General features: G+C 48.7%; 1 protein-coding gene across 1 annotated transcript in view; it reads right to left on the reverse strand.

Annotated features, from left to right (window-relative positions):
* Positions 1–2699, reverse strand: part of NOS1 (nitric oxide synthase 1) — a 99312-nt gene extending 96613 nt beyond the window's left edge. Inside the window, exon 1 of the mRNA XM_077159945.1 lies at positions 1535–2699. Coding sequence (XP_077016060.1) covers positions 1535–2259 — 725 coding nt within the window. The 5' untranslated portion in view covers positions 2260–2699. The remainder of the gene's footprint in view (positions 1–1534) is intronic.
* Between the last annotated feature and the right edge of the window lie 11882 nt (positions 2700–14581).

The raw sequence follows: 14581 nt of genomic DNA on the forward strand, positions 1-14581 counted from the left end.
GTCTTGCTGAAATTTGGCTCGGTTTTTGCCCAGGTCTGAGAAATTGGGATAAACCCCAGGGTGGGCCCAGGGGGGCTGCCAGGGCCCGAGGGGCCCACCGAAGGGCAGTTTCTCGGCTGCCCCATCAAGGAGTAGGACTGGATCCCATGCCTCTCCTTGAACACGGTAGGCCCCTCCTCTCTTGGAGGCTTTGCACTTCCTGTGTCTCTGCCTGGGATACTCTCCCCCCCGAAAACTGCAGAACTCCCTTCTTCCTTTCCTCCAGTCTCCACATGCCACCCGCCCAGTGACGTCTGCTCTAGACTCCCTACCTGAACGGCGACCCTCCCCAACACTTCCTATCCCCTTCCACGCTTCATTTCTCTGCCTACTACAGATACCGCACGTGAGATACCACATCTCACTAACTTATTACATGCTTTACCTATTTATCTCGTTTACTTCCTGTCTTCCCCAAGGTCAGTGGATCTTGTCTCTTTCATTCCCTTCTCTATTTCTAATACCTAGAACAGCACTGGGCACAGAATAGATCCCTAGTAGACATTTGTTAAACGAATTACTGTAAGTGCTTGGAGAGCTACGTTAATCCTTGGAGACCTCTAACGGTTCTTGTGGTGCCATGGGGATTTCTGGGGGGTTCCAGTCCTAAGCCTCAAAAGAAGGGGTGGGCACCCAGGGTCTTCCTAGACCCATTCTGGCAGCACTGGCCACTGTAGGGTCGGTGCCAAGTCCAAGGTGAGAGTGGAAGGGGGCACAGAGAAACTTCCTCCACCTTCACTCTCCCTCATCTCCTGAACCACTATTCCTTAACCACCTGGTCCAGCTGCTGAATTCTCCCTGAGAAGGAGCTAGCATCACCCACTCTGATGCCAGTTCTCCTCCCCCATGTAATCAGAAAATACCAATCTGGCAAACACAGAGGGCTGGTGCCCAGTTATTTAAGTTCAAGCCTCAGCTCCCAGCTCAAGACTGCTGTATTTGGGAGTCGGGGCCAATTCTATACTTGGATCTATCCCTCTACTCCCCTTAAAAGTTTTCTTCTCCTTGGCTGACTGTCGAGAGGAGAAAGCTGGCTTAGGTGGAAGATGTCCCAGGCTCAGCATTTCTTCCCGTCTCTGCCCAGGGCCCTGGCACAGACGCCGTCCCCGAGCGTGCCTTGCCCACGTGCCTCTCAATCACGGGGGTCCTCAGAAGAGTTCCCCTCCGCTCTGAGCCACAGTCTTCTCACTGGTGAAAAGCTGACAGCAAACGTGCCCACCCTGCAGGGTTGCTGGAGGATTTCATAGGCTAGGAGAGGGAAGTGACGCTGTCCGCCACCATGCTTATTAACTCAGTCTCACGGCGATGGACAGTTCCTAGAGTGATGCCCATTTCCCTCGTGCGATTGCAATTTTAAGGATGGCTGAGTGGATGTGCAGATGCTGAGAGCACGGAGGCTGGCTCTGGGGTAGTGAGGTTGTCACAGCGCATACAAACACGTGCACACACATACACACACACATATACACACGGCACCCCGAGCCCTGGGGCTTACCTGTCCACCTGAACTTCTGCATCTTTTGTCTCCACCTTGGCGGGCACCCCTCCGTTGACCTCTCTGCCCCCGCTGCTGAGGAGGCTCAGCACGGGCTCTATCTCCTTGAGCAGTTCATTGTTCTCAGCACTGCCCAAAAGGCCGCTGTGGGTGCTTTTCTTGGCAGCGTCCTTGCCTGGGAGCCGGGGGGCTAGACCGTTGGTGTGTGAGAGTGAGCCGCCTCTCTGTCCACTGTCCTGGGCATGCTGAGGCCCATTCCCAGGCCCCGTAGCCCCGTCCACTGCCAACGGCTGCTCTCTGCTGGTCAGCAGCTGGTGAGACAGATCCACAGCTTTGGTGGGGGGACCCAGAGGCTGCGTCACCCGGATGGTCTTGGGGGTCCCGTCCCCGGTGAAGGTGGTCTCCAGGTGCGTGGTGAAGCCCTCAGGGCCCCTGAGGATGAGGACCACGTGGGTCTCCGAGGCAATGCTCCGGAGCACCTCCAGAGCACTGTCATAGCTCAGGTCCACCAAGGGCCGGCCGTTGACCGCCAGGATGATGTCTCCAGCCTGGATGAGACCGCTCTGCTCTGCAGCACCCCCCCGGATCAGGTCGGAGATGATCACGGGGGGCTTGCTGACCCTCTCCTTCACCAGGAACCCCAAGCCTCCCACTTTGCGCTTGAAGAGGCGGACAGAGATGACGTTGGGCTGGATTTGCTGCACACTGAACATGTTCTCCTCCATGGTGGGCAGCTTCCAAGGGTCCCGTCGGAAGATCACAGAATCTATCAAGTCAGGGGGATTTCACCAGGAGGAGCCAGGTTCAGGCTACACCGAGAGAAGGAGCCTGCGAGATGGGTGCTGCAGGGTCTGGGGAGAGTCACAAGAGCCGAGCTGGTCTTGGGCTTCCGTCTTCTCTGCCTTTGACGTCAACTTGACGTCACCCACTCATTGACGTTTTGCCCTCGGTGGCATGATTTCATACGTCTGCCTCCCTCCTTGTTCTCTAAGGAGGTGATGGTTGACCAGGCAGATGTCAGGAGAAGCAGAGGGATGCGTCCCTAAGGAACAGGGCAGGCCGACTGGTGGTAGAAGTGTCTGGTGGACAGGCAGGTATCTAGAGTTGACGCATGCTGGGGCTGGAAATGGCGACTCTGTCACGAGCCCATTAGATGCAGAGCAGATCTGGGGCTGGAGAGAAAGAAGAAGGGAGGGGATGAAAAGAAGTAAAAAACCACAGATTGATATGGTGTGCTTACCACCTTAAAAGCTAAGACAGAAAATGCATCCAACTGACCAGACTCGCCACAAGACACGCTGGAGTTCTGAAGCCAACCTAGAGAGTCAAAGGGGACGCCTTTCCCAATTATATGCAGATTACTGAATCTCATCTCCATGATCAAAGCCTCAGGAACCAAACAATAAGAATGATGAGATTCTTAATTCTTGCCCACCAGAAGAACTCACCACTCCAGCTGTCACGCAGCCTTTGCTTTCTATGTTTTACCAACATTTTCCATTCACGGGTCAGGGGCTCAGCTGGTATAGACCTCTGGGCCCCCATTCCAGCTACATCAAGACTCACTGGCATGGGCGGGACCACAGGATGGCCAATGGCCAATGTCAATAGGCCTCTACTGACCATTTTTGTAATTATTAACCAGTTCCAGGTTCAAAAGGATCAACTTGGCCACATGACAAGCATAACTACCACAAGAGATGGATCCACAGACCATGCGAACCCTAATAGGTAGACGTTTAGAGTGGATATTGTGCCCCAATGGTTAGCACAGAAGCATAGTTAGTTGCTCCATGAGTATCTGTTGAATGAAGAAGAAAACCCCCCAAATCAAAACATAGCAGACATTTACCGAGCCCTTTCTACATGCCAAGCCCTAAGCTCTTTATATATTCGTCTGTCCCCTTTTGATGCCCCACAATCGCCCCTTTAATAGACGAGAAGTTGGACACTTGAGGAGGTACAGTAACTTGTGCAAGGGCACACAGACAGGGGGGATTTGAGCTCCGATTGGCGCCACTCCTGAGCCTGAACTTTTAAACTTGTGTTACAGTTATTGCAAACTTATATTCTAGATATTTTCTCAACTCTCAACTTTACTTCCTGAAATGTAAATGTTGTTGGTAAATTCCAAGTCACTGACTTTCCTAGATCCGGGCAAATGGGGTACAGTGGGGGTACCAAAGGCCAGCCTGGGGCTGAGTTGGAGATGCTGTGGCCAGGTGAGGGCATGTACCTGTGGGTTATGTGAGAGGTCACCTCGCAGGTCTGCGTTGGGGCGGGTGGGTAGGTGCATCCGGGAAACTCTCTTTTTCCTACCCCCCAGCTCAAGTCCATCCCTTCCCAGCCTCCCCTTCTGCCATTATCCTCACCAGGCTGCAGCACAAGGAAGGAACCCCCATCTGCCACTGCTAACAAAATGACACTCACTCCCTCGTTTCCCTTTTAGCGACATTCCAGGGTCATCCCAGGGCTGAGGCAGCTGACAAACTCCTGCTGCCTTTGAGAGTAGCAGGTGGGTGCAAAGACACCCCACCTCCCCTCCCGGGAAGGAGGCTCCATCTCCTGGATCCCCCCCTCGGGGAGGTGTTTAGCAAGTTCGGCTTTCCCCTTTGCAGCTTGCCTTACGTAACTCTGCCAGCCCCTCTGTGTGGGTGAAGGAATAATGAATCCCCGGGCCCGGCCCAGGCTGCCTTCTCCATCTGGCATCGCTGTGTGTGTGTGTTTCTGTCTGTGTATTCATGCATTGCCCTCCTGCTGTGTCATTTCCCTGCTGTGTGTGTGAGCACGTGCAGCCCATGTGTCAACTGGTTCAGGGTCTTTCAGTACTTTGCTGCTGGGGCTTCTGGTCTGCAGAGAAAAGCACCCCGAAGCACCACATCCTTTCTCACCAGGAGGACTGGTCTACCCTGTTCTTGCTTCTTTAAGTCTCTCTGAGTCCCATTTCTTCCCGATTCCAAACACAGGGTGTTCACTGTCTAGTGGAAGGCAGAGCCACTGGGGACCTTCAGGTCTCTCCTAGGATCCGAGCTGGAAGGTGGGCTCCTCAGCTCTTTGATTAACGAAGAGGTTTGCCGTGGAGCTGTCAGGGAGGCAAGGCCACCAGGCTGCTTCTTCCAGATGCTGGCTTGGTCCAGAGTTGACCAAAGGACAGAGGGGGAACTTAGCCTTTTGGTGAACTTTGCTTAAGAAGAAAGAAAAGAAAAGAAAGCAGCTCACAAGCCCTGCCAGCCCCCTCAGCATTTGCTGAGGTATGCTCAGCTTTTCCTCTCTCTTTCTCAGCTGCTTTCTAGAATCAAGGCTGGTGGTTGGCGCTTGGGAAACTGGGATGCTGTTCCCCTCTCAGACTTTAACCCTAGAAAGGAAATTTGATATTTGGGAAGAATTGGAAAGAGGTCGGGCTTGGGAGAGGAAAGGAGGGCGTGGGGAGGGGGTCGGGGGGGGGGGGGAGAGGGAGAAAGTGGGGAGCTGTGTCCGAGCAGATTCTGGTCACACTTTGAAGGTCCTTCCCGGCTCTGTCTGCATTTCTGGGCAAATTCCTTATTTTGTCTGAGCAGATTCTGGTCACACTTTGAAGGTCCTTCCCGGCTCTGTCTGCATTTCTGGGCAAATTCCTTATTTTCTCTCAACCGCCCCTTCCTTATTTGTCACATGGTGGTAATAGCCACATCACTGGGTGACAGGAAGAAATAAATCAGGGAATGTAGGGTGCCTGGCAACGTCACAGAGTACTCAGATAATGGTTCCTGGTTATCGTCCCATATAACACAGAACTGTCCAGGTGGTTTTTAATCCCGTGCGATTTTTATCCCATCCCGGCCCAGCCACAGTCACTCCACCCGTGAAATCACACTGAGGAGTCTCGCTGGTCCCAGAGTGGGGGGCCAACGTTTAGAGGGGAAAGGGTGCGGGTTACACGCGCCCACCCACCCAGCCTCCGCGCTGTGGAGCCGGGATTTTAAACCAGCCGCGGGAACCTGCAATGCCACAGGCCGCGGCGCCGAGCCGACACTTGGCCCCATGCCTGGCTCGAGGAGTTCAGCGGTTTCAGATGCGTTTAGTTCATTTACCTTGCTGCGAGGAAATTAGCGGCTGACTTTCCGGGACAAGTGCCGGGGAAGTCAAAATAGGCCAGCGTGTGTCCCGGCCTTGCTTTCTGCGACCTTGGGCAAAGGACTGGCCACCCTGAGCCTGGCCTCTGGAACTGGAGGGACGGCGGAGGTGCCCAGCCCTCCGCGGATCTAAAGTTTCCAGCAACCTTTTGAGGCAACTGCTGTGTTTTCACCTTCCGGATGAGCTGACCCAGTTTCCGAGAAGTAAACACAGGACGTAGCCCGAGGCCCGAGCGAGCGGATTCTGGGCACTCTTCATTCCCAAGCATCATCCTAACATGTTCTCACAACACCACGTCGTCCCTCCTTTTCCACCCCACAGCGCGGCCTCAACTGCTGCCATATTTTTCAGGCTCGCTGTGTCCCCATTTTACCAAAGCCTGACCGACTTGTCCTGGCTTGCCTGTGACCCTTCATTCTCAGCGGTGAAAGCCAGAGAAGGTTAAGGACGGGCAGAATCGTGTAGGTGGACTAACCCATCTCACAGATGAGGCAAACTGAGGCCTGGAGCAGCAAGGAGCTCATTCACTCAGCAGAGATCAGTGAAGGCTGGTGGGCCTAGGGCTGTGCTGGCCAATATGAAGCCACCTATCCCACGTGGTCTTGGAGTCCTGGAAATGTGGTTGGTGTGAGTTGAGATGTGCTGCGAGAGCAGAACGCCTATCGGACTTCAAAGGCTTAATATGAAACCAAAACACCGTGCCATGTCTCATTACTTTTAAAATATTAATTAGATGTTGAAATGATACTGTGTTGGATAGATCGAGAGTTAAATGAAAGTATTACCGAAATTAATTTTACCTGTGGCTTTTTACCCTTTTTAATGCGACCTCTATGAAATTCATAATTACACGTGGGGCTCGCATTAAATTCCCACTGGGCATCGCAGGTCTAGTGGGAGAGGCTCCTGACCCCTGGACCAGTGCTGTTTTCTGGGTCCCGTGTCCCCCAGGTCCCCTCAAGAAGTTTGCTGCTAACTTAGTCGAGAGGAAGACATTGCATGAAGTTTCACTTTCTAAAGAACACAAGACGATAACATGGAGGGTTTGTAGATATCTCACTGCTCTTTGAGGTTGACCATCAGGAATGGGCATGAAGAAGACAGGTTAGAAAGAGAGAAAATCCACCTAAAACCCTAGGAAGAGCAAAGCAAAAGTAGGCTGTCATCAATAGTCCAGAATCCAAAATCTTGCCTTGTCTGTACGATTTAAAATCTAACCCATTATCATTAGGTGAGAAAGAGGTGGAAATGCTTAACTTCTCTGCACGTGAATGCAGAGATTCTCTCTGGAAGGCTGTATCTTCGGTGGAGTATTGGAAGTCAGAAGTAGGAGGGAGATATACTTTGTAATGAGTACTTTTTTTTGATCTGTTTGAATATAATTTTATTTATTTTTTATCATATATGTACTCCCTTTTAAATGAAAAAAAAAAAATGCTAAGGATAAGAAACCCAAACCCAGCCTGTTTTCAGTTAGCACAGCCCCAAAACCACTGACGGATCTACAGCTCTGCTTCCGTCTCCCTCTCATCTCATTTAAAAGCAAATTCCAAGTCCCCCAAGTCCTAAACAAAACAACAAAAAAAAACACCACCGCCCCCAACACACAAAAGACCAAAAGTGTAAACCCAACAGTGCGCCTCTAAAAAAACAAAACCAAACCAAAAAAGAAAACCCCAGCAAAACAACCAACTTCCGTACATCTCCCGAACTGCTTAATTTGCAGTCTTTCCCCAGAGAGAACACCGCCCAGGAGTTGGGATGACGTGCTTTCTCCCACGCTGGTAAGGCACAGCAGCCAACCTGCCAACCCCCTGCAAAGCAGGGTGATTAGCTGGCTTCCTGTGCCTCGGGATTCCAAGGGACACAAGCGCCCTGGGTTTGATGGAGCCTGGCCAGCCCTGTAACCTCCGATTTCATTTGTATGGTCTGCCGCGTCCCACGGTGACAAGGCTGCTCTCTCCAAACCAAATGCCCACATCTTGGGACAGGAGGGAGCGCAGCTCAGAAGTAGGAGGCAGGCAGGAAAGGCCGGTGCAGTTCGCCAGTGCACCATGGAAGGGAGGGCAGGGGAAACTACTGGTTGGTAAAACCGCTCTGAAGGGCAGTTTGGCAATATCTATTAAAAATTGAAAATATGCATCCGGTTGACCCAGCAATTCAAATTCTAGGGCTTTCTTTTGCAGATCAAGTGTAAGGAACGTCCTTAACTATACACACAGATAGGACTCTTCTTTTCAGTGTTGGCTGGACTGTCCCGAGATTGGGAAAATCTAAGTATCCATCAATATGGAATCTGGTGCAGATATTAAATGAGGTGGGGTAAGGTTTGGAGCTAGAAGGACTGGCGAGGGATGATCTTCAACTTTTATTGCTAAATTTTAAAAATCAAGGAGCAGAACACTGATATATAAATATTTATATATCCATTCGGGATTAAATCGTGTCACCCACAAAAGGCATGCACAGGTGCCAACCCCTGGTCCTGAAGATGTTATTAAAGCGTACTTAAACCAGCAAGGCAGGCGTCAGTTTACTTACTGATAGGAAGCTGCAAGGGGATGATAACCCATTTCAAATAAGAGAAGGAATGAATAACTTCAATAATACTTGTATTCAGAAATAGGAGAAGTGAAGGGGGGGGTGGTTTCTACAGATTTTAAAAAATCACCAACAATGAACACGGCCTAGCACCTTGCTACTCAAAGTGTGTTCCATGGACTGCTAGCAACAGCATTCCCTGGGAGCCTGTTAGAAATGCAGAATCTCAGGCCCCACCCCGGAGTTAGGAATTAGACGCCGCATTTTAACAAATCCCGTGGTGACTTGAATGCCCTTAGCATTTGAGAAACACTAGTCCAGCCTGCCTCTAAATATGTCACCTTCTCACATTCCCAGGAAGCTTCAAACAGAACACTTACGTCTGGTAAGTGTGGTAATGTTAGGTTGAACTGCATAAAATTGCAGATATTCAGTCATGTTGTGACCTACAAAAATGGCAATTTCAAGTGGTCCAACTTAAACTACAGCCTCTTCTGCACAAAATAGGCTTCCAACCCAGGAGATCAAATGCTTTGAAAGGGCTCTGTTCAGAGTCTATAAACTAGCACGCAGGTGCACGGATGAGTCTCATTTGGTCCACACCATGTAAACATTTGATATCAAATTAGTTCACAACACTTAAAAACGGAGGCATTTCATATAAAATGCAGACTTCTGACTTTTCTAGAACACTGGAAGGTGTTTTTATACTGGGTGTGTACTCCTGCAGGTCAGCCAGCACCTGGCATGGGTGGCGGCTGTCCCTTTTGGATGGGGAATGGGCTCTCTGGTTCCCCTCAGCTCCCCACGCAAGCCCCCCTGGCTCATTTTGCCCCTTGGCAGAAACAACATTTGACTGTGCGACCCCTGCTAGGTAGTGGGTTTTAAAGGGAAACAAGGGAGGTCATTTTTAGGAGCTGTTCAGCCAAGAGATAAAATGTGCTCTAACAAGAACCGAGCAGAATCGTATGTCCTTCCACCATGCGGAGGGAACACAGCCCCGGATCCCAGACTTTCTCCTTCGAGACTCTATCATGGAGTCTTTCTCTCCCCTTGTGCCATACAAGCCCCTAGAAAATACCCAAACTGGCTACCATGGACACAACCCCATCGATTCGGCCCTACTGAACGGAGCTCTGCAGATTTCCTCCTGAAATGACATCACAGGAGAGAGGGAACGAAGTCACCTTAAATAGTCCTAAGCTGACAGCACGGAGGTGGGAAGGAAGGCTTATGGGGGCATGTCATAGCCAAGGTCATGGGCACTGGATTCAAATCCTGACACGGCATTTACTGACTGTGTAGCCTTGAGCAAGGCATTCAGTGTGTCTGTGTCCTCATTGCAAAATGGAAAAAAATAAAATAAAAGCATCCACTTTGCAAGGCTCTTGTGAAAATGACATGAAATAGTGTGTGTCCCAAACCGGCCTTATCACCTTCATATGTTAAGGCCACATCTCTGTCTCAGATGCAGATACAACCTGCAACTATTCAAAAAAATATTTTCCCTCCAAATTGGCTCACTTTTTCCCTTCAATACTTATTACAGCCACAACTTAAGGAATAATATCCGGGCAATGTGGTATGAAGATGCTAACTACATTTTTCAATTATCTGTCAAAGCAAATATTCAATGAGTAAATTTTTTTAAATGGCCTCACTTTGATCATGAGAAAACACTGAATAAGTTCACGTCGAGAGGCTTTCTACACTTTAGAAGTGGCAAGGTTATGAAAGACTGAGGAGCTGTCAAAAGAGCGGAAGAGAGTAAGGAGAAATAAGAGCTAAAAGAAATGTGGAATCCTGGATAGGATCTAGGAACATAAAAAGGACATCATGAGCAGAAAACTGTAGCTGAGTTAACAACATTAAACCATCATTAATTTCCTGTTCTCGATAATTGTACTATGGTTATGTAAGCTGTTAATATTAGAGGAAGCTGGGTGTGGGTTATAAGGAAACCGTTTTACTATTTTGCAATCTTTTTGTACGTCTAAAATTAGTTCAAAATGACAAGTTTTTAAAAAGTGGGTACAGATAAGCCGTCTCTCCTCCTCACCTCCTTTTCCCTACCCCCAGCCCCTAGCAGCCACCAATCTGCTTTGTCTCTATAGATTTACCTTGATATTCCATATCAATGGAATCATACTATTAGTGACCTTTTCTCTAGCTTCTTTCACCTAACATAGCGGTTTTGATTTTCATTCACGTTGTAGCATGTCTCAATTCTTCAATACCATTTATAGATGAATAATATTCCACTGTATGGATAGAACACCTTTTATTTATTCTTTCACCAGTTGATAGACATTTGGTTTTTTCCACTTCTTCGCTATCATCAAAAACACTGCTAGGAGTATATGTGTACCTGTATGTGTCTGGTTGTCTGATCTCAAGGCTCGAGGCAGGCGCTTCCTTTTGGGGTGAATGGGAATATTTTGGAATTAGGCAGAGGCAATGCTTGCATAATGCTGTGAACGTACCAACTGGCACCGAATTGTACATTGCAAAATGGTTAATTTTATGTTGCATGAATTTTGCCTCAATAAAAACAAGCAAACACGAAGGGTACCGCCAGTGGTTTGGAAAATCTGTGCTCATGTAAGTCCAGTACCTGGCGTGGTACCCTGTCCGTGGCGAGTGAGTGGAGAATGCTGGCTGGGGTCATGGTCACTGCCAGAGTCACACGAGGCTCCCGGCTCTCACTCCATACTCCTCGCCACAGCGCTATGCTGCTTCCACCCAGAACGTTTCTTCATGTTTCATCTACTCTCCTCTTCGATGGCCAGCAATAAAATCCCAGGATCCCTGAGATACCACCTCTACAATTCCTTGTTTGGGCATCCAGGAACTTCTCCCAATTTTCACAAGATGCTGCCCGGCTGGCGTGGCACGGCTGGCACTGCCCCCGGATAGGGTGTCCAGCAATGAGACAGCGGCCACTCGGTAGATGCCTGCCCATTACCTGGTGACTGTGGATATCCAACAAACCTCATCTCTGGATGTTCTGCTTACCCAGGGCACTTTCCTGAATTTTGCTGGTGAAGCTGCAATAATATTCTTCATGTGATTTTTTTTTTTTTGTATGCTGTATGGCGGGTCACATTTCATTATTTTCCCACACGAGTATCCCGTTATTGCAGCACCATTTGTTGAATTTTCTGTTTGTTTGTTTGTTTTGTTTTGGGGGAAGTGCATGGAGCGAGAATCGGACCCGGGTCTCCTGTATGGCAGGTGAGAATTCTACCACTGAACCATCCCCTCATGCCCCTGTTCATCTGATGTTGTAAGGCCCATTCCTATCACCTCAAAGCACCTTGGGACGTATTTTGGTATCTGAAATGAAATCCCATGCCTGATCTGTTTTGAGAATCTCATGAGGACCCTACAGAAAACTGGAGACACTCCAGCAATTCCCAGATCAGGGAGGCATGAGAGCTGAATTGGGGTTCAGCTTATTGACAGTTTCTCAGTGAACTCTTCCTCCCCCACCCCATTCCTGTTCTCCCCCCCAGGTTCATCTCCACCCATCTCCACTGCTCTCCAGGAGGCCGATTTCCATGAGCTCCTGATTGGGTTTGGCCAATGGGTGGCATAGGCAGGAGGTGAGAGGGAGGGAGGAAAGAAAGGGCTTCTGCGTCCCCTACAGTTTCTGCTGGGACCATCACCTGCACCTCCCCATTCTATGCCCTAAAGGGCTCCAGGCACACTTCCTTCCTCTGTCCCTTCAGGCTTAGGATGTAGCAGGACCCCCTACCGATAATCCCCGGATCCTACACCCTCCCTTCTTGGTGCCTTTACTCATGCCCACACCTCTGTAAATTGTTCCTTCATTGAGTTAGCTTTGAAATCCCAGCTGCAGGGAGGGACCGTCTGGTTTCCTGTTGGGCCTTGACCAACAAAACTTCACCCCCGTTGCTCCTTGGGTCTAAGGATGTGGAATATCAGAAGGGAACCTGATGCTCAGTGGGGCATGTCGAAGCCAGATTCTTAATCACCATCCTCACCTTTACCAATCAACTCCTTGAGCACCCGATGTGCACCAAACTTTTAAAGGTCCCAACAACTAAGCAAGGAGGAGGTACCCCATGTCAAAGAAGAGGAAAATAAGGTTTGGAGAGATGAAGTAACTTGGTCGGGTGGACTCTTGAATCTTGCGTTCTCCCCCTCGCCTCACCAGAGCTTTCAGTACCTGGTGTCCTGGCCCTGGCTCGCCCTGACGTCCGATCTCCGTGTCTGGGAGAACACTTGAGGTGTAAGCCGCAGTTCTGAGCAAACCCGGGAGCCCAAATGCATTCAGTCACGCCCAGGCTGTAAAGCCGGTGCAACTTTGGAAGATATTGCAGGGACGAACCTCAAGCTCATTTCTTAATTTCTCAAGCAGCCCCGAGTCTGCTCTGCTGCTGACAGAGGGAAATGTCTCCTGTTTGCTGCTCAATTCTCCTGATGTAATGAGCATCACGCAAGGCAAGGCGGCTCGGATGGGATGCTAAACAGCCGTAAATGACACTGCCACCAGCCCTCATAAAGCATGGTGACTCACAGCCCTAATTAAAGCGCTGAGGGGAAAATGTAAGGAAAGGCTGCCATGGAAAACAGTGACATTCTGCTAAACTGCAGGATCATTTCTTCCGGGGAAAAAGAGAGCCTTAGAGTGTACATATATGTATGTGTATGTGTGTGTGTGCATGTGAGGACATGCGATAGGGTTGCGGGATCTGCATGCTATTCTCCTAAGAAACTTGGGCATATGTCACCCAGAGGAAAGTCTGACTAAAGCTAGCCCCATCTCCAACTTTTTGATATGAAAACTTTAAACAGAAAAGATTTTTAAAGCGGTCAGTAACACCCATAAACTTTCAACTGGATTCAACAACTGTTACCATTTTGCTGTATTTGCCCTTATCTGTCTCTCTACCCATCTTTACCCTGAACCGTCTGAAAATAAGTTACCGACATCACAATGCTTGAGTTTTATATTCTAAGCACACACCTCCTAAGACTAAGGACAGTCGCTACAAAAACCACAGTACCATTACTGCACCGAAGAAAATGAGCTATCATCACGTAATTTCACCGAATATTCAGTTAGGGGTGTTTTAAAACAATAACAACCTCAGCAGTAAATCTAATCTCCACTGCCTAGGAGAGAGAAGTCAGACAACTGGCTTCAGGGAAATAAGCCATCCAGGGGTTCTCGAGTAGGAGGATTTTGGCTCCACAGAGGCTGGTGATGTGATCAGAGTCTCCGAGTGAAATGTATGAGCAAAGGGCTTGCACACCGGCTTTGAACCAGGCAAGAAATCCAGTCTGATTACTCCGTACTGCTTTTAAAAAGAACCCTCCTTGACACAAAATCTCCAAAATGATTGCATCCAACGGAATCACCTCTTTTAATCACAAAGCGTGGCTCCTACGGACTTCTCGATGTTCCTGAAATGCAAATCTGTCCTTAAAGGGCCAAATATGATATCGGTGGTGGGGAGAGTCAGAAGGGAATAATCGTAATTTCTAAAGGCAAATCTTGAAGAAGTTCCTCCCAAGAAATTCTGGGCACTGGAGGCATTACTAAAGGAAATATTTATCTACATATAGGAATTGTGCATGTTTGTTAAAAAAAAAAAAAGCAAACTCCAAAATACTCAACCAGTCTATTTTAAACCGTGCTTTGTGAGAAATAAAGGGATTTTAATTTCAACAATGACCATGATATTAGGGGAGAACAATAGATGAAGATCTCTTCAGCCAGGATTTATCTTAATAAACTAGCATACAGATGCCTCTACCTCTCTCCATTACCTGGATTCTGGTACCTGAACATAATTGGTTTTCATTCCTTACTGAATATCTCAAAGCTGAGATACTGCTTCAAGAATCAAAGAGAAAAATGTGCCCAAAATATGTCAGTTCCTACTGAGTACTATTCTGACTTTTCTCTGTAGTTTACATTCTTGTGCTTAAAATTCCTGGAATGAAATATAGCCCAATGTGATCGATGTGGCTATTTTAATGATCAAGTAGGATGGCCTGCCCACATTATCTGCCCATTGTATGCTAGTTATTGGCATGTTAGTCCATTTCCTGGATACTGTTAGCTACTTGAGGGCAAGGCCTTTGTTTCCCCCTTCACTGAGCCCCAGCGTCTCTCGCAGGGTCTGGCACAGAGCTGGGTGCTTGAGGCTTGTTTGTTAAATGAAGACAAGGCCAACCTCACTCTCGTTCGTGACAAGAAATCCTTTAACTGAGAAGCAACACTGCTCGTTAATACAATCCAAAGTCGGGCCACTGTTTTGAATCTGCAAGCTCCCATCCTTATTTCCAACTAGAAATCAGTTCCAGAAAGGCTCAGTTTAATAATTTCCATGGCGGTGAGTTAGCTGTCTGGTTTTGCAT

This window comes from Tamandua tetradactyla, chromosome 5, assembly GCF_023851605.1.
Source record: "Tamandua tetradactyla isolate mTamTet1 chromosome 5, mTamTet1.pri, whole genome shotgun sequence".
In the NCBI taxonomy this organism is placed as follows: Eukaryota; Metazoa; Chordata; class Mammalia; order Pilosa; family Myrmecophagidae; genus Tamandua; species Tamandua tetradactyla.